At 40.2% G+C, this 24,368-nt stretch overlaps 1 protein-coding gene across 1 annotated transcript in view; it reads left to right on the plus strand.

Moving 5' to 3' along the window:
- The window catches only part of dalrd3 (DALR anticodon binding domain containing 3), a 30,940-nt gene extending 18,828 nt beyond the window's left edge, over positions 1-12,112 (plus strand). Inside the window, exons 9-13 of the mRNA XM_061904858.1 lie at positions 1,635-1,761; positions 6,528-6,586; positions 6,666-6,782; positions 6,861-6,929; positions 10,122-12,112. Coding sequence (XP_061760842.1) covers positions 1,635-1,761; positions 6,528-6,586; positions 6,666-6,782; positions 6,861-6,929; positions 10,122-10,241 — 492 coding nt within the window. The 3' untranslated portion in view covers positions 10,242-12,112. The remainder of the gene's footprint in view (positions 1-1,634; positions 1,762-6,527; positions 6,587-6,665; positions 6,783-6,860; positions 6,930-10,121) is intronic.
- Positions 12,113-24,368: the final 12,256 nt, after the last annotated feature.

A 24,368-nucleotide genomic window follows, 5' to 3' on the forward strand; every position in this document is an offset into this window, starting at 1 on the left:
AATATGGGTTGAAAGGGATTTGCAAATCATTGTATTCTGTTTATATTTACATCTAACACAATTTCCCAACTCATATGGAAACTGGGTTTGTAGTTATTCATTTATTTAGCTATTTATCTAATGGTTTATTTATCGTTTTTGTTTTTAATATTTTTACCGAGAAGAGAAAGGGATGGTACTATATAAAATGCAATAATTAAATGTAGTTATTTATGTATTGAGTTATTTGTTTCATTTTATTTCATTAAATGTTTTTTACCAAGAAGAGAGAAGGGCGTTGTTAGTACAACATGCAACAATTCTATTTTTTTATTTTATCACTGTTACCAATAGGAGCGAGGGATGTTGGTGTAACATGCAACTAATTATTTTGTTAATCAAAAATCTATCATCTGCTTTGTTTCAACCCAAACAAAAACAATGGTAATAAAACGATGAAAACAAAAACGGCGTAACCTGAGGTTTTGAGCTAAACATTTTCACATGCAAATGTAAGAAAATAAAAAATACTCAGCTTATTTTTGTTCATAAGTGTAAACAAATAAAATAAAATCTTGAGTGTGAACATAGCAACCATGCGCTAACTTGGGGAACCTCACTCTATTCACAGTTTGTGTTTTTTTTACAATATTGCAGAATTGTTTGTCAGAAATAATTAAAAACTAGCTGCCATTTTTGTTTGAACATGTACTTCCTGTTTGCGTCTTTGAGAAAACTAGTCGGGCTTTGATTAATGATTTACAGGTCGTTGCAAAATAGTTTGATCCTTTTTTGTCTCAATTATTTCAAGAAGTAACAACTAAAATGCATGTTGATCACAATATTTAAACACATTTTTTTGAACATTTCAACCTCTTTTTTTTGAGTAACTTTAAAATTCTTTTTACTAATTGTTTGACAACTACATTTTAAATCGAATTCCATTTTTTATTCCTATATTACACATTTCAGATGTCTATTGCAGTAGTTTTCAACCTTTTTTCAGTGATGTACCGCCTGTTAACATTTTTTTAATTCAAGTACCCCCTAATCAGAGCAAATCATTTTTGGTTGAAAAAAAGAGATAAAGAAGTAAAATACAGCACTATGTCATCAGTTTCTGATTTATTTAATTGTATAACAGTGCAAAATATTGCTCATTTGTCGTTGTCCTTCTTGAACTATTTGGAAATAAGGATATTTAATTAACTAAAAACTTGTTGAAAAATAAGCAAGTGATTCAATTATAAATAAAGATTTCTACACATAGAATTAATCATCAACTTAAAGTGCCCTCTTTGGGGATTGTAATAAAGATACATTTGGATTCATGAACTTAATTCGAAACATTTCTTCACAAATAAATCTTTAACATCAATATTTATGGAACATGTCCACAAAAAAATCTAGCTGTCAACACTGAATATTGCATTGTTGCATTTCTTTTCGCAGTTTATGAACTTACATTCATATTTTGTTGAAGTATTATTCAATAAATATATTTATAAAGGATTTTTGAATTGTTGCTATTTTTACAATATTTTTAAAAAATTTCACGTACCCCATTACCGCCATGTCGGGCGTCGTTTTGATTGATACTGATTGTCATGATTGATTGATGTAACAGCGCATGAATGGAGTGGTGGTGTGTTTAGGTGACTCTGGACGTCCAAAGGGAAGGGGGCGTGTCCACCAAAGGGCCGCGAGGAGGAGTGTTTGTGATGTACAACTGCGCCCGACTGCACACGCTGTTTGACAGCTACGATAGAGGAGTGGAGAAAGGTGAGAGCGGTCCCGGGAATCCACATTTTGACACAGTCGGCGCTGTTTGTAGCAAACGACAGCAACAAATATGTACTCGAATGACAGGAAGTAGCACAGCCTCACTTCACTCACTTATTAATAAACCTGTATTATTGTTATTTAGAGAGGAGGCAAAATATTCATTCATTCATTATTTATCTTACTTTAAACTGGAGCTACAGTTTGTGATCAAAATTATTCAACCCCCACACAATTTTGGTGTTTTAGCAAGTTGGACATTTATTCCGTATTTTGTTTATAGTCATATCAAATAAAGATGTGTCAAATAGACAAATGCAACTTCAATTGTAACACTGTATTTTACAAAATACCATCCATCCATCCATCCATCATCTTCCGCTTATCCGAGGTCGGGTCGCGGGGGCAACAGCCTAAGCAGGGAAACCCAGACTTCCCTCTCCCCAGCCACTTCGTCTAGCTCTTCCCGGGGGATCCCGAGGCGTTCCCAGGCCAGCCGGGAGACATAGTCTTCCCAACGTGTCCTGGGTCTTCCCCGTGGCCTCCTACCGGTTGGACGTGCCCTAAACACCTCCCTAGTGAGGCGTTCGGGTGGCATCCTGACCAGATGCCCGAACCACCTCATCTGGCTCCTCTCGATGTGGAGGAGCAGCGGCTTTACTTTGAGTTCCTCCCGGATGGCAGAGCTTCTCACCCTATCTCTAAGGGAGAGACCCGCCACACGGCGGAGGAAACTCATTTCGGCCGCTTGTACCCGTGATCTTATCCTTTCGGTCATGACCCAAAGCTCATGACCATAGGTGAGGATGGGAACGTAGATCGACCGGTAAATTGAGAGCTTTGCCTTCTGGCTCAGCTCCTTCTTCACCACAACAAAATACCAAATAAGGACATTTTTCTTAATATCTCATTGACAAAATGATTCAACCCCCTAGTTCCATGCATCTTTAGTACTTAGTAGAACACCCTTTGGCAGTAATGACATCCTTCAAAGGTGATACATAAGCTTCTTGCAAGCATCTACAGGTATTTTAGCCCATTCCTCTTGGGCAAAGGCCTCCAGTTCATTCATATTCTTGGGCTTGTGTGCTGCAACTGCCTTCAAGTCCCACCACAGCTTTTCTAGAGGATTTAGGTCTGGCGACTGTGAAGGCCACTCCAGAGTCTTCCAGCCCTTCTTCTGCAACCACTCTGATGTTGATTTGGAGGTATGCTTGGGATCCTTGTCCTGTTGGAAGGTCCAACGTCTCCCAAGCCTCAGCTTCATGACATTTGCAGCTAATATATCCTGCTAGGAAATAGAATTCATAATGCCTTGAACGCGCTGGAGATTCCCGGTACCTGAGGCAGAGAAACAGCCCCAGAGCATGATTGACCCCCCACCATGCTTAACAGTAGGCAAGGTGTTCTTCTCTTTGTAAGCTTCATTTTTTCTCCTCCAGACATAACGTCGATTCATAGGCCCAAAGAGTTCCACTTTTGTCTCATCACTCCATGGAACAGTTTCCCAAAACCTTTGGGGTTTGTCCAGATGATTTTTGGCATACTGGAGTCTATTTTCCTTGTGCCTGGTAGTCAGAAGTGGGGTGCGCCTGGGAGTTCTGGCATGGATGCCTTCATTTCGTAGTGCGCGCCTTATTGTCTGGGACGAAACCTGCGTTCCCCCCTCTGCAATGTCCTGTTGTAGTTCCTCAGCTGTTACCCGGGGGTTTTTCACCAATGTACGCTTCAAATACCGGACAGCAGTTGCACGCAGCAACCTATTTCTACCACGCCCAGGTAGTGTTTCACTGTGCCTTTAGCTTTAAACTTGCAAATTATGCTCCCAACTGTGTCTCTTGGAATGTGTAATGTCTTTGCTATTTTCTTATATCCATATCCTTTCTTATGAAGAGAAATGACCTCCTCTCTTGACTTCTTTGACCACTCCCTGGACTTCACCATGTTGCAAATACACCATTGACCATCTACAAGAAGCTGAGCGTCACAGTCTTTTTCAATCCGTTTAATTGTTGCTCATTATGGTTCTAATCACATCTACAGGTGTTTTCAACACCTGATTGAAAAGACCTTATTCAAAATTCTGTTTTTAAGAGTTATGATCTTCGAGGGGTTGAATGATTTTGTCAATGAGATATTAAGAGAAATGACACTGTTTGGTATGTTACAAAATATAATGTTGTAATTCAAGTTGCATTTGTCTATTTGACGCATCTTTATTTGATATGACTATAAACAAAATAGGGAATAAATGTCCAACTTGCTAAAAACACCAAAATTGTGTGGGGGTTGAATAATTTTGATCACAACTGTAATTGCATTGTGGGGAATGCATGTGTTTTTAGGAGTTCTTTCTTTATTAGTAGTCATGTTTAAAGCAGCTAATATTTTGCTTGTATCTTATGTCCACAAGTAAACTGTGTCCCTTACCTTGAATCGTTTGACTGTGGGAGTTGTTGTATTCCCTTGTTACCTTATCAGTATTAGAACAAAGAGGGTGTATTCCTTTCTGGGAAGGGTGGGAGGCCAATGTTCCCTCTAATTTTTCATGTGTGTGAGCAAACGCAAAAACCCCTTGAGCATTCAGTGGAGCACATTGAGGCCACACCTGCAGCACACCTGGCCCAAACCTGACTAAAAGCAAGTTACATTTCTTACTATTCTAGTCAAATGACAGCAGTCACTTCCATGTGATCATTTTCTAATGTAAGTGTTTTGGCCCACTTACAATGACAAGAACAACAAATATTGTTTTTCAATGAGCTGTTTACTAGTAGTGTGTGTCTGGGTGGTGATCCTGCTTTGGAAATAATGTGTACCCCTTTCAGATATGGCATTTAGTTCCCATTAAAACATTGACATGTCGCACAATGAGATGTAAGCACTGGATCATGTGTACATTGCTGTAACTTCCCGTTCGTAAAATATATATCTCTTTTATTAGTATTTCTTTAATATAATAACAGCATTACATGATATTTAGAAATTAAAATTCTTAATACATGGCAGTAGAATGAGCACACATTTGATTTCTAACTCATAGTGTAACGAACTGGAACTACACATAATGTGCGGTGTCGAAAATGTCCAACTTTTTGTGTGGCTGTAAACCAGGGGTGTCAAACTCAAATATAGAGCGGGCCAAAATTTAAAACTGAGCGAAGCTGCGGGCCGAGGTTGAACAAATGAATCCTTTAATAGGGACCCGAACAAGTTTTGCATTGAATATTGAACAAGCAAGGCTTATATAACTTTATAGTGACATGCAAAATCGAGTTTAAAATAATAGTACTTAAAAAATATCAATGGCATATCAAATAAAATAAAAATACAAATTGAATGCCTCTTTTCGGCGGCGGGTTTGAGTTTGGCCGGGGTTTGGTGGTAGCAGGGGTGTATATTGTAGCGTCCCGGAAGAGTTAGTGATGGGGTTCTGGGTATTTGTTCGGTTGTGTTTATGTTGTGTTACGGTGCGGATGTTCTCCCAAAATGTGTTTGTCATTCTTGTTTGCTGTGGGTTCACTGTGTGGTGTATATTTGTAACAGTGTGACCCTCAGTGTGACCTGTATGGCTTTTGACCAAGTATGCCTTGCATACACTTGTGTGTGTATATGAGCCGCATATATTATGTGAGTGGGCCGGCACGCTGTTTGTATGGAGGAAAAGCGGACGTGGCGACATGTAGAGAACGCCAAAGGCAGTGCTTTTACGGCCCGCCCCCAATATTATTGTCCTGGTGGAAATCTGGAGAAATTTTGGAGGGGCACTGAACTTCGGGAGTCTCCCGGGAAAATCGGGCGGGTTGACGAGTATGAGTATTATTGGTGAATGCGGTGTTACAGCGGCGGGCTAGCTCTAATGTTAATTTGATATTGCCTCAAGGGCCAAATGAAATTAGACGGCGGGCCAAATTTGGCCCGCGGGCCAGAGTTTGACACCCATGCTGTAAACGCATCACTGGCTCAGTGCCAAATGTGCATGTGTTGGCACAAGTGAGAAAGAGAGCGGCCGCTGTTGATAATGACAGATGGCAAAGTTGGTTTTGGTCTGCTTTGTACGGCAGAAAATGACCAGCTTTGCTAGATAGAAATTGTTTAGCAAATGTTTTTGGTCATGTGTTTATAAAGAATTTTGCTCAATAAAGTGATCGATGGAATTGATGTCCTCCTCAAAGCGTCTCGACAGTCGTTACAATAATTGAACACTGATAACTAAAACCGTTGTCTCTGTTGTGGCCTCTTGTTGTCAGTTACTTTGAAAATTGATTATTTTTTTATTGTATTTTGTGCGCGGCATAGATTTGCCGTGGGCAGAGGACTCGTGAGCTGTGCGGAATTGCTCAGGCGCGCACCTTTTAGAGGGAATGTTGGTGGGGGCTGTTTTCGTATTCAATAAGTGGTCTCTTCCCGTTTGATTTTCAGAGCTCTTCTAGATGCTGGTATTAGCGCACTGTAGGACTGGTCTCCTAAAGGTTTAGTAAAACTTGATGATATTCCCATTCTGTCTTGATGGTCCTTCTTACTCTGCATACATGTCATCTGAAAGAATTTGGGATTGACCAGTGACTTTATTTCCCTGAAAGCAAGACTGGTCAGACGCAACACTAACAATGGCTAAATTATTACCGCATCAAGGTGCATACTAAATCATGTTATTCAGGTATATGCCGGATATCGGAATATATGCATCAACTGTTATGTACTTTTATCTTGAATGAAACCGCATATTTTGTTGCATTGTTTTTTATTTCACCTCCTGTCATCAGGTCTGTACCCAGAAATCCCAGATGGTTCAGAACTGGACTTCTCTGCCCTCAAAGAAGAGGTGACATTTTATTTATTTCAAAGTGTCTGTTACTGTTTTTCTATTTATATATTTTTTGGTTGTTGTTGTTGTTGTGCAGGGCGAGTGGCTCCTCCTCTTCAATTACCTCATTCCCTTTTCTGAGCTGCTGGACCAATCAGGGCAGGCGTTAGACTGTGAAGGAGGCGTGGCTAGAGTCAATCTTAAAACGGAGCAGGTGGAATGGGAACCTCATGCTGGTGTTTTCCATGTAGGTAACATAATTAACATTGTTTGTTGTTGTTTTTCCCCACAGATCTGCAAGTTTCTGGTGTCTCTCAGTAAAGACTTCAGCTCGTACTACAACAGAGTCCATGTACTGGGGGTGAGGCCTTGTTTGTTGTTCTTTATACTATTTTTCCCATAACAATGGCTGGAAATGGAACTAATCTGTTCCACAGTCAAGCTCTTGCCATCATTACACCTTTTAGGAAATGTACAAACTGCAAAAAAATATTAAGTCAAGGCCAAAAATACTTATTTCAGTGACTGATTGAAACTTTTATTAGAAAATTGCACAGTTCAGTACATATTCCGTACAATTGACCACTAAATGTTAATACCCGAATAGGTTTTTCAACTTGTTTAAGTTGTCCACGTGGTCCACGTAAATCAATTCATGGTACAGATATATACTATTTCACTGTGTAAAGTGCTTTGAGACACTTTAGGAAAAAAGCGCTATATAAATATAATTCACTTCACTTCACTATCACACTGCAAAAAGTCAGTGTTCAAAAACAAGAAAAAAAAATAAATAGGGGTATTTTATTTGAACTATTTTTCTATTCTACTTTGTGCTATTGGTGAAATTATCTGCCAATAGAACAAGAAAATTTGGCTTGTCAAGACTTTCCAAAACAAGTAAAATTAGCTAACATCAATGAACACAAAAATACCTTTAAAATAAGTATATTCTCACCAATAACAACTGTATTACTATATGAGTGTGTATTTTCTATGGTTTCATGGAAAATAAAACCGCAAAGTGCATTTGGCTGTCATGTTTTAATTATGAGACTCAATTGTGTCACAGTCATTATTTTTTTTTCATGCTTGAAATAAGATATTACTTTAAAAAATTTAATTTTATATTTTTGCAACAGTTGATATTCTTGTTTGAAGCATGTTTTACTCAACATAGGTCATCAAATCTCAGTTACAAGCTGTAATATTTTACTGAGATCATTTCGGACCAAAACCCTTAAAACAAGTAAAACACTGTAACATAAAATCTGCTTAGTGGGAAGAATTCTCTTATCAGACAGAAAATAAGCAAATATCACCCTTATTTGAGATATTTAATCTTATTTAGATTTCAGTTTTTGCAGTGTACTGACTGAAAAACATGAACAATCATATTACACTATCTGTAAAGTATAAGCCCATATTTCATGTTTTATTTGTACAAAGCGAGCCAGACAGCATTTTTGATCTGAAAGACAAGACGTCCACAGTTTCCAAAAACAATTGCAAATGTAAAGTCGTCAGACCACAGAACCCTTTTCCACTTTGCATCAGTCCATCTTAGATGAGCTCGGGCCCAGCGAAGCAGGCAGCGTTTCTGGGTGTTGTTGATAAATGGCTTTCGCCTTGCATAGTAGAGTTTTAACTTGCACTTACAGATGTAGCAACGAACTGTAGTTACTGACAGTGGTTTTCTGAAGTAGTTCTGAGCCCATGTGGTGATATCCTTTACACACTGATGTCGCTTTTTGATGCAGTACCTCCTGAGGGATCGAAGATCATGGGCCTTGCCGCTTACGTGCAGTGATTTCTTCAGATTCTCTGAACCTTTTGATATTACGGACCGTAGATGGTGAAATCCCTAAATTCCTTGCAATAGCTCGTTGAGAAATGTTGTTCTAAAACTGTTGGACAATTTGCTGACGCATTTGTTCACCAAGTGGTGACCCTCGCCCCATCCTTGTTTGTGAATGACTGAGCATTTCATGGAAGCTGCTTTTATAGCCAATCATGGCACCCACCTGTTCCCTAATTAGCCTGTTCACCTGTGGGATCTTCCAAATAAGTGTTTGATGAGCATTCCTCAACTTCCCCAGTCTTTTTTGCCACTTGTGCCAGCTTTTTTGAAACATGTTGAGTTGAGTTTGAGTTTATTTCGAACATGCAAGCATACAACATGATACATCACAATTTCCAGTTTGTTTTTTCAACATGTTCAAAAAGGAGTAGGAAGAAGCAGAGCTTATTTAATCCTACCCCTTTTCTTTTACATAACAGTTGCTAAAACTTTTGTTCACTTCCTGTTCTCAATGTATTTACAATATACTCCATGCTCCAGGCATCAAATTCCAAATGAGCTAATATTTGCAAAAAAATAACAGTTTTCGAGTTCGAACATTAAGCATCTTCTCTTTGCAGTCTACTCAATTGAATATAAGTCGAAAAGGATTTGCAAATCATTTTATTTTGTTTTTATTTACCCATTAAACAAAGTGCCAACTTCACTGGTTTTGGGTTTTGTATATTGATGCAATTTTACATTTCTTCTCGTTTCACTAAATAAGCATTTATCACTTGCAACTTTTAAAAACACTGCATTTGTAATACGAAATAGTTAAATTAATTCTAATTACATTTATTAAATTAATAGAAAAGTGTGAAAACCTGGGACATAAGTGGCCTATAATCAAGGAGCTGGATGGATCTCTCGGTGAGGAGGCTCGATGCAGTCAGCCAAGTTTTAGAACTGTCTTCTATACTTTATTTACAATTAATAAATCGATGATCAATTATTGACGTTTATTTTATAAACGTCCATGTCCGAATTGCGATGCATCTAAAAATCGATTATTTCCACCACCTCGAATGTTCATTATTTTCATCCTATTTTGAATTTGAAACAAATTATACTAGTTGTTCTTATTTAATTAATTTCAATGCTTTTATTATTTTTCTTCTTTCCTTTTTTATGATAGGATACACCATTTTTTTGCACTTTGTGTGATTGATTGAGACTTTTATGAGTAGATTGCACAGTACAGTACATATTCCGTACAATTGACCACTAAATGGTAACACCCCAATAAGTTTTTCAACTTGTTTAAGTCGAGGTCCACGTTGATCAATTCATGGTTAATGATTTTGTCCGCTGTTTTTTCTGTTGTATTACATTGTTTTTCAGATTGACACTAGTACCTCAATATATAGTTAGAAAAAAATAACTATCTTCTACTATTTGTGTTATTATATGAAATACACAACTTTTTCATTTTCAGCAGACATATTATGTATTTTTACTCAAAGAATCAGATCAGAATTCCATACCAGCCTGTATTTTACTTGGTATCGGATCGGAAAGAAAATCAGTGTTATCGCACATCACAACCTTTAGATTTGACTTCTGCAATAAAATGCCACAAGAAGAAAAAGGCTGACTTAATGTGTGAAGCTTCCATTTCAAATTGTACAAGCTTACTGGCATTTTTGTGCAGGTTCCTCCCTGCTCTTCATGATGTTTCACTGGCTTTCCTCCTTCCTTCGTCCCATTCAGGAACCGCTGCCTCACCTCTTCAACCAGATGTTCTGCCGCCTGTATCTCTTGAGAGCCTTGCGAGAGCTCTACCACAGCGCCCTGGAAACACTCAACCTTCCCCCCATCCCGCAACTATAGCCTCGCCGCCTTTCTCTCTCTCTCTCTCTCTCTCTCTCTCTTTGTCACCCACTCACGCATTCCACCAGTTATGACCTCCCTGCTTTTTTAAATTCAGTGTTGAAATGATATTACTGTACAGCAGGGGTGTCCAAACTTTTTCCACTGAGGTCCGCACATTGAAAAATCAAAGTACACTGGGGCCAAGTTGATATTTTTTTCATTTCCAAACCAATACAATATACACTTTTTAAAAAATTTTTTATTATCGGGGCTCCCTCAAGTTAGGTCTTAAGGACCCAGAAGGGTTTCAGTCTTAAACAAGTTTCAATATAAGTCATATTTTTTTTTTTTTCATAAAACCCTTGAATCGCTAATTCTACTATTGGGGCGGAATAGCTCGGTTGGTAGAGTGGCCGTGCCAGCAACTTGAGGGTTGCAGGTTCGATTCCCGCTTGTGCCATCCTAGTTACTGCCGTTGTGTCCTTGGGCAAGACACTTTACCCACCTGCTCCCAGTGCCACCCACACTGGTTTAAATGTAACTTAGATATTGGGTTTCACTATGTAAAGCGCTTTGAGTCACTTGAGAAAAGCGCTATATAAATATAATTCACGATTCACTTCACTTCATTATTTGTTTTACTTTTTACGAGCTTTTTGTCGAAACCCTATTTTTTAGGCAAAATACAAAATACACAATATTTTTCCCAAAAAGATTTTCAAAGTGAAATATTTAATGTGAAGTAATTGGATCCCTAAATAGGTCAATAATTCATAGCAAAATGTATTTGAATTTATTATTATTATTATTATTTTTTTTTAGCAAAGCGATCCAAAAGTGCCCCACTCATAAAAAGGTCATGCTTTTTAATTTGTATTTAAATTTTTTTTCATTCAACACTTACATCTCTATATCAGCTTCAGATAATATATTGTAATTGGTTTAGTATATTTATAATAACAATCAATAGGACAATTAGTATTAGTATGGACATTTTTTTTCTTTCTAATTTTCATATTTTTCACGTTTTTATGTTTGTTGCATTTATGTTCTTTTAGTCCTTCAATCAATCAACAATTTATAGCAACATTGATTTTTATTCATTATTATTTTTGGAGAAATTATTTTAAAAATGGTGTTATTAGAGTCAACAATGCAACTTTTTCTCCTTGCATTTCACCTATTTGCTCTTTTATTCCACTTTTTAATGGTCAAAAAAAAAATATATATATATTTTATTATTTTTAGATTGATGTGCTGCGGGCCACGAATGGCCCCCGGGCCACACTTTGGACACCCCTGCTGTACAGTCAATGAGAACATTCTCCTTACTGCTCACTATGCACCCAAACACACCATAAAGAAAACAATACCAAATGTACGCACCAGTATTTCCCCTAAAATGTCGGTTTTTGCAGTAGTTTCTAATAGTTCTCCCTTTGTTGTTATTTAACCATTTCACCACTGAAAAGAACCTGCTTTTAATGAATCCACCTTGTATTTATGAATGCCACATAATATTTATTGAGGCGTGTACAGAATAGATATTACACATATACTATACCGTGTTAAAAGAAGATATTGCACGACATGGCATGGAAATGATGTCTGTGATTGACAGGGTTCTTCGTGTCAAACATGCAAAATAGTGACTTTTTATTGACTGTTAGTGTCGTGTCGCCACTTCACTCCTGCTAAGATGTGCCATAGCTTGTCCGCAACTCCAAACCGGACCGCAACCACATTTTCCTGACTGCATGAACTGAAACGTTGCGTCTTAAACTGCCTTTTCCTCCTCCTGTTTACATGACACTGAGAGCGGATGGATTCACTGTAACCGTTACCAGCCCCCATCATTATGACTCTAATATTAAAACAGGAGAAATGAAGATGCAAGTTCTCTTTTCTTTTCAGCAGATTAGAAATGTGGCCATGTATCATCAACTTAAAGAGGAACTGCACTTTTTAAGGAATTTTGCCCATTGTTCACAATCAGAAGAGACAACATGTCTTTTTTCTTTTCTTTTAGGATTTTAAAGGCGTACTGAAATGAGATTTTCTTATTTAAACGGGGATAGCAGGTCCATTCTATGTGTCATACTTGATCATTTCGCGATATTGCCATATTTTGCTGAAAGGATTTAGTAGAGAACATCGACGATAAAGTTCACAACTTTTGGTCGCTAATAAAAAAGCCTTGCCTTTACCGGAAGTAGCAGACGATGTGCGCGTGACGTCACGGGTTGTGGAGCTCCTCACATCCTCACATTGTTAACAGTCATGGCCACCAGCAGCGAGAGCGATTCGGACCGAGAAAGCGACGATTTCCCCATTAATTTGAGCAAGGATGAAAGATTCATGGATGAGGAAAGTGAGAGTGAAGGACTAGAAATAAAAAAAGACGAGGGGAGTGGGAGCGATTCAGATGTTATTAGACACATTTACTAGGATAATTCTGGAAAATCCCATCCATCCATCCATCCATTTTCTACCGCTTATTCCCTTTTTGGGGTCGCGGGGGGCACTGGCGCTTATCTCAGCTACAATCGGGCGAAAGGCGGGGTACCCCCTGGACAAGTCGCCACCTCATCACAGGGCCAACACGGATAGACAGACACCATTCACACTCACATTCACACACTAGGGACCATTTAGTGTTGCCAATCAACCTATCCCCAGGTGCATGTCTTTGGAAGTGGGAGGAAGCCGGAGTACCCGGAGGGAACCCACGCATTCACGGGGAGAACATGCAAACTCCACACAGGAAGATCCCGAGCCTGGATTTGAACCCAGGACTGCAGGAACTTCGTATTATGAAGCAGACGCACTAACCCCTCTTCCACCTTGACACCAACACGTCTTTTTTCTTTTCTTTTTTTAGGATTTTAAAGGCCCACTGAAATGAGATTTTCTTATTTAAACGGGGATAGCAGGTCCATTCTATGTGTCATACTTCATCATTTCCCGATATTGCCATATTTTTGCTGAATGGATTTAGTAGAGAACATCGACGATAAAGTTTGCAACTTTTGGCGGCCAATAAAAAAGCCTTGCCTGTACCGGAAGTAGCAGACGATGTGCGCGTGACGTCACGGGTTGTGGAGCTCCTCACGGTATAACTCGGTTGGTAGAGCGGCCGTGCCAGCAACTTGAGGGTTGCGGGTTCGATCCCCGCTTCAGCCATCCTAGTCACTGCCGTTGTGTCCTTGGGCAAGACACTTTACCCGCCTGCTCCAAGTGCCACCCACACTGGTTTAAATGTAAAAAATTAGATATCGGGTTTCACTATGTAAAGCGCTTTGAGTCACTAGAGAAAAAGCGCTATATAATTCACTTCACAATCATGGCCACCAGCAGCGAGAGTGATTCGTACCAATAAAGCGACGATTTCCCCCTTAATTTCAGCGAGGATGAAAGATTCATGGATGAGGAAAGTGAGAGTGAAGGACTAGGAAAAAAAAAAAGACGAGGGAAGTGGGAGCGATTCAGATGTTATTAGACACATTTACTACGATAATTCTGGAAAATCCCCTATCTGCTTATTGTGTTACTAGTGTTTTAGTGGAATTATATGTTCGTAAATGAAAGTCGGAGGGGTGTGGTGACCGCCAGTGTCTCTGAGGGAAGCCACGTTTCTCGACGAGGCGAAGCGAAGGCCGTTGGGGTCGGGCTGAGATTTTTTTTTTTTTCCCGCCCTCCTCCACGGTGGAAGCATCCCATGTTCGGGGGCGGCCGGTAGGAGGAGGCAAGAGAGTCCGTAGCTGCGTCTTTGACAGGTGCACGAGGAACGACGCAAGCTCTCCGCTCATGTCTACGGTAAGAGCTGTCTTATTACCACAATTTTCTCACCGAAACCTGCCGGTTGACATGTGGTAGGGAACTATGTTCGCTTGACCGCTCTGTTCCATAGTAAAGCTTCACTGTCATCTTTCGGGAATGTAAACACCGGCTGTGTTTGTGTTGCTAAAGGCACGGTACATATTCCGTACAATTGACCACTAAATGGTAACACCCGAATACGTTTTTCAAATTCTTTAAGTAATCAAACGCGAGTGTTTCTAATCATGGCAGACTAAGTAACAGACAACAGAAACGACTATTTTTGAACAAATCAGGATTCACAACCTTATCTTTTTCTTATTGAAACGAGCACGAAGAAGAGGTGGAAACGCTGGAGCAGACGGAAGCCGGGAAAATGCAACATGGTCACCCTGCAAATCTGGATTTTTACAGCCAAGCTGAATTAATGAAGGCGCCTGAATCACCTGGAAACGTCCACGGCCAGCTGGACCAAAAACACAACCGTCCATCGAGTAAGTCACTATATTATTGATCATTATACATGCATCACTGTACATTAAAACCAGTGCATATTTGAGCCCATTTTATGTTTTACTAATCAATACGCCAACAATATTCTGCTCAAAACCGACATTGGTACATGTTGTGTGATTTCTCCCCCACAGTTCGAATTATGTGTAAACATATAATGACTTATGGTTTAACACAGATAGGGATATTCATTTTTTACAGTTGTGATCAAAATTATTCAACCCCCACACAATGTTGGTGTTTTAGTAAGTTGGACATTTATTCCGTATTTTGTTTATAGTCATATCAAATAAAGATGTGTCAAATAGACAAATGCAACTTCAATTATAACACTGTATTTTACAAAATACCAAAAAAGGACATTTTTCTTAATATCTCATTGACAAAATGATTCAACCCCTTGAAGATCATAACTCTTAAGAACAGAATTTGAATAAGGTCTTTTCCATCAGGTGTTGAAAACACCTGTAGATGTGATTAGAACCATAACGAGCAACAATTAAACTGATTGAAAAAGACTGTGACGCTCAGCTTCTTGTAGATGGTCAATGGTGTATTTGCAACATGGTGAAGTCCAGGGAGTGGTCAAAGAAGTCAAGAGAGGAGGTCATTTCTCTTCATAAGAAAGGATATGGATATAAGAAAATAGCAAAGACATTACACATTCCAAGAGACACAGTTGGGAGCATAATTGGCAAGTTTAAAGCTAAAGGCACAGTGGAAACACTACCTGGGCGTGGTAGAAAGAGGATGCTGTGTGCGTACAGTGGTGAAAAACCCCCGGGTAACAGCTGAGGAACTACAACAGGACATTGCAGAGGGGGGAACGCAGGTTTCGTCCCAGACAATAAGGAGCAAACTACGAGATGAAGGCCTCCATGCCAGAACTCCCAGGCACACCTCACTTCTGACTACCAGGCACAAGGAAAATAGACTCCAGTATGCCAAAAATCATCTGGACAAACCCCAAAGGTTTTGGGAAACTGTTCTATGGAGTGATGAGACAAAACTGGAACTCTTTGGGCCTATGAATCAACGTTATGTCTGGAGGAGAAAAAAATGAAGCTTACAAAAAGAACACCTTGCCTACTGTTAAGCATGGTGGGGGGTCAATCATGCTCTGGGGCTGTTTCTCTGCCTCAGGTACCGGGAATCTCCAGCGCGTTCAAGGCATTATGAATTCTATTTCCTAGCAGGATATATTAGCTGCAAATGTCATGAAGCTGAGGCTTGGGAGACGTTGGACCTTCCAACAGGACAAGGATCCCAAGCATACCTCCAAATCAACATCAGAGTGGTTGCAGAAGAAGGGCTGGAAGACTCTGGAGTGGCCTTCACAGTCGCCAGACCTAAATCCTCTAGAAAAGCTGTGGTGGGACTTGAAGAAGGCAGTTGCAGCACGCAAGCCCAAGAATATGAATGAACTGGAGGCCTTTGCCCAAGAGGAATGGGCTAAAATACTGTAGATGCTTGCAAGAAGCTTATGTATCACCTTTGAAGGATGTCATTACTGCCAAAGGGTGTTCTACTTAGTACTAAAGATGCATGGAACTAGGGGGTTGAATCATTTTGTCAATGAGATATTAAGAAAAATGTCCTTTTTTGGTATTTTGTAAAATACAGTGTTACAATTGAAGTTGCATTTGTCTATTTGACACATCTTTATTTGATATGACTATAAACAAAATACGGAATAAATGTCCAACTTGCTAAAACACCAAAATTGTGTGTGGGTTGAATAATTTTGATCACAACTGTACATATTGTACTAACAGCACTAACCTAAGGTCTTAAGAGTTTGGGTTGCACTGTACAAGGTTTACCACTAGAGGGCGACATATTACCAAGAGGCTGACTGCAAAGCGGCGTGGTTAAGCCATTATTTGTACTATATGGCAGTGGTCCCCGGCCGCAGAATATATTTTTTATTAAAGTGTTTTGTTGTTTAAAATTCCCGGAGGTCAATCAATCAATCAATGTTTATTTATATAGCCCCAAATCACAAATGTCTCAAAGGACTGCACAAATCATTACGACTACAACATCCTCGGAAGAACCCACAAAAGGGCAAGGAAAACTCACACCCAGTGGGCAGGGAGAATTCACATCCAGTGGGACGCCAGTGACAATGCTGACTATGAGAAACCTTGGAGAGGACCTCAGATGTGGGCAACCCCCCCCCCCCCCCTCTAGGGGACCGAAAGCAATGGATGTCGAGCGGGTCTAACATGATACTGTGAAAGTTCAATCCATAATGGATCCACACAGTCGCGAGAGTTCAGTTCAAAGCGGATCCAAGACAGCAGCGAGAGTCCCGTCCACAGGAAACCATCTCAAGCGGAGGCGGATCAGCAGCGTAGAGATGTCCCCAACCGATACACAGGCCAGCGGTCCATCCTGGGTCCCGACGAGCGGTCCATCCTGGGTCTCGACTCTGGACAGCCAGTACTTCATCCATGGTCATCGGACCGGACCCCCTCCACAAGGGAGGGGGGGACATAGGAGAAAAAAGAAAAGAAGCGGCAGATCAAGTGGTCTAAAAAGGAGGTCTATTTAAAGGCTAGAGTATACAGATGAGTTTTAAGGAGGTGAAGCTTTACTATGGATCAGAGCGGTCAAGCGAACATGGTTCCCGACCACTTGTCAACCGGCAGGTTTCGGTGAGAAATTAGTGGTAAAAAGTCGCCTCTTACCGGAGATCAGCTGAGCTTGCGCCGTCCATACCGTCGACTTCCCTCAGAGACTGGCGTCAAGACACCCGTAGACACACACCTCCGACTATCAGGTACTATTAAACTCACTAAAACACTAGCAACACAATAGAAAAATAAGGGATTTCCCAGAATTTTCCTAGTAAATGTGTCTAAAAAACATCTGAATCCGTCCCAATGCTATCACCTTTTTTTTTTCTTTTTTCTAGTCCTTCGCTATCAATATCATCATCCACGAATCTTTCATCCTGTCACGCTTTGCAGCGCATCTGGTTGCGCGGATTTTCCACCTCTTGGATGCACAACGACCAGTCAGGCAGGATTGTAGGTAGGAACTTGATTTAATATTTAAAACAAAAGAACACTGGTACAAAAAAGGGAAAATAAAGCGCGTGTCTACGCGCGGGAAGCTAATGCTAAACTTAGCTGGAGACAAAAGTACAAAAATGTGACGAATGCAACGCGAAGCTAAGGCGGAACTTAGCACATGGAAAACATAAGACCGAATACATACGTGACTTGTTGCGTAACGCAAACAATGAGCTGAGAGCGAACCAAGGAATCAGGTGGGCTTAAATCAGGGGTAGGGAACCTATGGCTCTAGAACCAGATGTGGCTCTTTTGATGACTGCATCTGGCTCTCAGATAAATCTTAGCTGACGTTGCTTAACGCGATAATTATGAATAATTTCGCTGGTAATCACAGTGCTAAAAATAACGTGCAAAATATAAAACATTCTCATGCATTTAAATCCATCCATCCGTTTTCTACCGCACCTGTTCAAGAAGTTGCATTAATGGTAAGAAGTATTTTATGTCACGATGGGGGGGTCGCAGCTTGCTGCAGGGTCGTCCCCCCAGCAAGGCACACGGACTACTCGGGACATGGCATTTAGGTAAAAACATGATTTAATTTAAACAAAAAAAAAATACAAACAAAAATCGCTCACAGCGGAGGCACAACTTGGGCTAAGGAACAAAGCTAACGCATAAACAGACTATGAACATAAATCAAACAAAACTCACTTGGCATGGCATGAAGCATGAAACTATGGCAAGGCATGAAACAAGTCAGCACAGGGCGACTGACTGGCAAAGACGAGCTTAAATACTGCCTCTGATCAGTGCTCGGGAAGCAGGTGAGCGCGCATTTTGTCCACCAGAGACAGGTGGACAAAATGGGTAACCAAGGAAACCAGACAAGGGAGTGGAAAAAAACAGGAACTTAAAGAGTCCAAAGGACAAACAGCACATGGCCAAGCAAAAACATGATCAACAGACATGACATTTTATTTATTATTGGTTAGCTTTAGAATAACAATGTTGTTAAAAAGAATAAGAGACTTCTTATAATCCAAAAATGTTGTTCTTACTTAAAAATGCACGCATTTAGTTGTATTCAGTGTTAAAAAAATATGATATGGCTCTCACGGAAATATATTTTGAAATATTTGGCTTTCATGGCTGTCTCAGCCAAAAAGGTTCCCGACCCCTGGTATAAATACACAAATAATAATCAGAACACAGGTGCGCCTGACGCCAGAGCAGGTGAATCAAATGGCGAAACCATGGCGACGAATACAAACAAGGAAATACACATCCTCGCTCAAATTAACGGGGAAATTGTAATTTTCTCGGTCCGAATAGCTCTTGCTGCTGGAGGCTCCCATTATAAACAATGTGAGGATGTGAGGAGCCCTCACACTTGTGACGTCATCGTCTGCGACTTCCGGTAAAGGCAAGGCTTTTTTATTAGCGAACTTTATCGTCTGTGTTCTCTACTAAATCCTTTCAGCAAAAATATGGCAATATGGCGAGATGATGAAGTATGACACATAGAATGGACCTGCTATCCCCGTTTAAATAAGAACATCTCATTTCAGTAGGCCTTTAATATACTGTATGTACTTCTTTATTTATTTATTTTATTAAATCAACATTAAAAAAACACAAGATACACTTACAATTGGTGCACCAACCCAAAAAAACTCCCTTTTTCATGACATACAAAAAAAAATAAAAAAAAATTAAAAGGAGTTGTGTAAACATGTGATGGGACCGGAAAAAATATCTATTTTCAGCTAAAATGTTAGAGGAATAAGTAGCTGGTGTCAAGAGGTTTTTGATCCATTCGTCTATTCATAGTTTTTTTTAGTTAGCATTAAGGGCCTGATTTATTAAAGCAGGGGTCGGGAACCTTTTTGGCTGAGAGAGCCATTCAAGCCAAATATTTTTAAAAGTATCTCCGTGAGAGCCATATCATTTTTTTTTAACACTGAATACAACTGTGTGTGCATTTTTAGAAAATACCAAAATTGTTTGAGTATAATAAGTCTCTTATTCTTTTTAATAACATTGTTATTCTGAGGCTAACCAAAAATAACATACTTCTTACCATTAATGCGACTTCTTGAACAAGTGCGGTAGAAACCGGATGGATGGACGAAAATGCATGAGAATGTTTTAAATTTTGAACGCTATTTTTAGCACTGTGATTACAAGTGGAATTATTAATTACTCACCGTGTTAAGCAATGTCAGCTACGATTTATCTGAGAGCCAGGTGCAGTCATCAAAAGAGCCACATCTGGCTCTAGAGCAGGGCTGAGAGAGCCAAGAAGCCAAATATTTAAAAATGTATTTCCGTAAGAGCCATATGATATTTTTTTTAACACTGAACACAACTAAACGCGTGCATTTTTAAGTAAGACCAACATTTCTATTGTACAATAGGTCTCTTATTCTTTGTAATAACATTGTTATTCTGAAGCTAACTGTGGAGGGGCGTGGCCTGTGGGCCTTCAGCGAAGCGGGGTGTTGCCAGGATCAGCCTAGAAATCAGCGACAGGTGCGTAGATGGCCCACCTGGGCCTTGTTATCTAATCACCTGTCGCTCTGTTATAAGCAGCGGCCAGGAGGAGAGATGGGGTCGGGGCTGGAGCCAGAGCGCGAGCGAGAACGAAAAAGAAAAAGATAATTGCTGAAAAGCAACTGAGAGACTTATTGAAAAATAAAACAATATTGTAACCCTGAAACAGGCTCTCATGTCGGTGCTTGGTGGTCTGAAGAACCCCCAGGAGGGCAAGCCCTACACTAACCAATAATAAATAAATAACTTCTTACCATTAACGCAACTTCTTGAACAGGTGCGGTGGAAAACGGATGGATAGATTAAAAATGCATGAGAATGTTTTATATTTTGAACGTTAATTTTAACACTGTGATTACAAGTGGAATCATTCATTACTTATCGTGTTAAGCAATGTCAGCTCAGATTTATCTGAGAGCCAGATGCAGTCATCAAAAGAGCCACATCTGGCTCTAGAGCCATAGGTTCCCTACCCCTGTACTAAAGGTTGGATAGTACACGTGAAGCTGATTATTACAGATTACAGGTCTGTTATATAGTGTCTGCTCAAAAATTCAGATGCTAGGACAAATTTGATAGTTAAAAAAGTACCAAAGATTGTCACACACACACTAAATGTGGTGAAATTATTCTCTACATTTGACCCATCACCCTTGATCACCCCCTGGGAGGTGAGGGGAGCAGTGGGCAGCAGCGGTGGCCGCGCCCGTGGAATAATTTTTGGTGATTTAACCCCCAATTCCATCCTTTGATGCTGAGTGCCAAGCAGGGAGGTAATGGCTCCCATTTTTATAGTCTTTGGTATGACTCAGCCGGGGTTTTGAACTCACAACCTACCGATCTCAGGGCGGACACTCTAACCCAGGGGTAGGGAACCTATGGCTCTAGAGCCAGATGTGGCTCTTTTGATGACTGCATCTGGCTCCCGGATAAATCTGAGCTGACATTGCTTAACACGATAAGTAATTAATAATTCTACTGGTAATCACAGTGTTTGAAATAACGTTCAAAATATAAATCATTCTCATGCTTTTTTATATTCAAGAAGTTGCATTAATGGTCAAAAGGTATTTATTTATTATTGGTTAGTGTGGGGCTTGCTCTCCTGGGGGTTCTTCAGACCACCAAGCACCGACATGAGAGCCTGTTTCAGGGTTACAATATTGTTTTATTTTCCAATAAGTCTCTCAGTTGCTTTCTAGCAATTGTATTTCTCTCTTTCGTTCTCGCTCTGGCTCTAGCTCCAACCCTGTCTCTCCTGGCTGCTGCTTATAACAGAGCGACAGATGATTAGATAAAAAGGCCCAGGTGGGCCATCTACGCACCTGTCGCTGATTTCGAGGCTGATCCTGGCAACACCCCGCTTCGCTGCAGGCCCACAGGCCACGCCCCTCCACAGTTAGCTTCAGAATAACATTGGTATTACAAAGAATAAGAGACAGAAATGTTGGTCTTACTTAAAAATGCACACGTTTAGTTGTAAAATAATATATATATGGCTCTTACTGAAATACATTTTAAAATATTTGGCTTCTTGGCTCTTTCGGCCAAAAAGGTTCCCGACCCCTGCTCTAACCACTAGGCCACTGAGTAGGTTTATTAGTAGTTAATTGATAGTAGGTTGACACATTTAATAGAAGCACCCTTCATGGTCTATAAATATCCTTCTCTCCACCAATAATAAAAATAAAAAAAGTCCTTATTTTACTGTACAAGACCCCGACTTGCTTGTCGATCACTCCCCTCAGGCGATAGGCTGCAGCGGAACAAAGGGGGGGAGGGGGCCGAGGGAAAGGGACTACAAAAGGAGAAGGAGGACGTGGTGGTGTTGGGTGGGGGGGGCCATTAAAGTGGTTGGAAAAAAAAAAAAAAGAAGAAGAAAATAACAAAATATATTAGAGAGAGTGAAGCTTGTATTCATGGCGGATCTGCTGTGTTGGAGACGAGATGAATGAATGAGGTCAGGGACGCTCCTGAGAGTAGTGCGCTGGTCTTTGGAGGGGAGGGGGGGGGGGGGGGGGGGGACGAAAGTGCTTCCTTTTGATTGACACCGTCAGAGATGTGTTTGTTTAACATGCGGAGTGCGGTTTTCTAAAATTTTTGTCCCCTCGTCGCTCAATGAGGCAACAATGTCCATCATTTCATGTCAAATATGGAGGTAAGATGGCATGGGGTCAAAGGTCAGACTCTGTAACGAGTTTTACCATGAATTGATTAACGTGGACCCCGACTTAAACAAGTTGAAAAACTTATTGGGGTGTTACCATTTAGTGGTCAATTGTACGGAATATGTACTGTACTGTGCAATCTACTAATAAAAGTTTCAATCAATAAATCAATCAAACGAGTGTCTTGAGTAATGAGTGCTCCATTAAAGGTCAAAGGTTAGCTCGCAAGTAGGGATGTCCGATAATATCGGACTACCGATATTATCGGCCGATAAATGCTTTAAAATGTTTTATCGTTATCGGTTTCAGAAAGTTAAATTGATGACTTTTTAAAGCGCCGTAGAGAGAAGGACAGAGCGCCAATAAGCCTTAAAGGCACTGCCAGTCACACACACACACACACACACACACACACACACACACACAAGTGATTGCAAGGCATACTTGGTCAACAGGCCATACAGGTCACACTGAGGGTGGCCGTATAAACAACTTTAACACTGTTACAAATATGCGCCACATTGTGAACCCACACCAAACAAGAATGTGAAGTGAATTATATTTATATAGCGCTTTTCTCTAGTGACTCAAAGCGCTTTACATAGTGAAACCCAATATCTAAGTTACATTTAAACCAGTGTGGGTGGCACTGGGAGCAGGTGGGTAAAGTGTCTTGCCCAAGGACACAACGGCAGTGACTAGGACGGCGGAGCGGGAATCGAACCTGCAACCCTCAAGTTGCTGGCACGGCCGCTTTACCAACCGAGCTAAGTCATCCCTATTTTCAAAATTCAACATATTTCATTCAAAATCATTTAAATCAAGGGAATATTTAATTTTGTTTTATATATTTATATTTAGTTTTGCGTTTTGTAATGCAAACACAACTTAGATTACTTGGAAGAAAAAAGGTACTATCTGGCAACAGATCCAGGCATATTTAAGAGGTAGAAGTCAAAAACTCTTGCAAAATAAAAATAAAAAGTTGCTAATATATCTCAGTCAAGGTTTGTTTTTTACCTTACTGTAGACCTTCCCTTCCTCCTCTAAAAATTACTTTTTTTATGAAGCAAGCACCAGATATGATATCGAAAAAATAAACACATCAGTGACAATGACAGAGGTTTTGCTTTTTTCGGTGAAAAAAACCAACAAAATGACAGTGAGTGAATGTTTAGGGGCTGCAAACAGGATCTTGAATTCCACTGTCCAACACATTTCAGGTGAACATCCGCACCGTAACGCAACAGAACAAATACCCAGAATCCCTTGCAGCACTAACTCTTCCGGGAAACTTCCAGCAAACTGACCAATAATTAACGTTTTATTCACACACACCAAACAAGAATGACAAAACACATTTCGGGAGAACATCCGCACCGTAACACAACATAAACGCAACAGAACAAATACCCAGACCCCTTGCAGCACTAACTCTCCCGGGACGCTACAATATACACCCCCTCGCCCCAACCCCGCCCACCTCAACCTCCTCATGCTCTCTCAGGGAGAGCATGTCCCAAATTCCAAGCTGCTGTTTTGAGCCACGTAAAAAAACGTTTTTTCCATAACTTGGGTTGATTTATTTTGGAAAACCTTGTTACATTGTTTAATTAAGCACATTAATGCGTTAATTCCACGACTCTATATATCGGTATCAGTTGATATCGGTAATTAAGAGTTGGACAATATCGGATATTGGCAAAAAAGTCATTATCGGACATCTCTACTCGCAAGCTCTATTTATTACCGACCGGTGTGGATTGGAAACACTTTTTTCCCCAAAAGGAAAGAAGTGGAAATAGTCTCATCCAGGGTCAAAATATGGCTTTTATACACAGGGCAGGCGGTATTTTAAAGTGTAAAAAGAAGTAAGCCACGAGCTCAATGACTAAGGCGTACATGCAATTAGATTAACTATTAAGTGCAGTTGAAAAAGCAAAACACAAACCTGGAAAGCAGCAATTTAAAGGTTTCTCTTTGGTGAAAAAGACTGATTGACAGGATAAGGGGTGTGGTCATGATCAAGGGGGCGTGGTCACGGGTTCATATGCGGTCCTCTACAA

Source organism: Nerophis ophidion, linkage group LG06 (genome assembly GCF_033978795.1).
Source record: "Nerophis ophidion isolate RoL-2023_Sa linkage group LG06, RoL_Noph_v1.0, whole genome shotgun sequence".
NCBI lineage: Eukaryota > Metazoa > Chordata > Actinopteri > Syngnathiformes > Syngnathidae > Nerophis > Nerophis ophidion.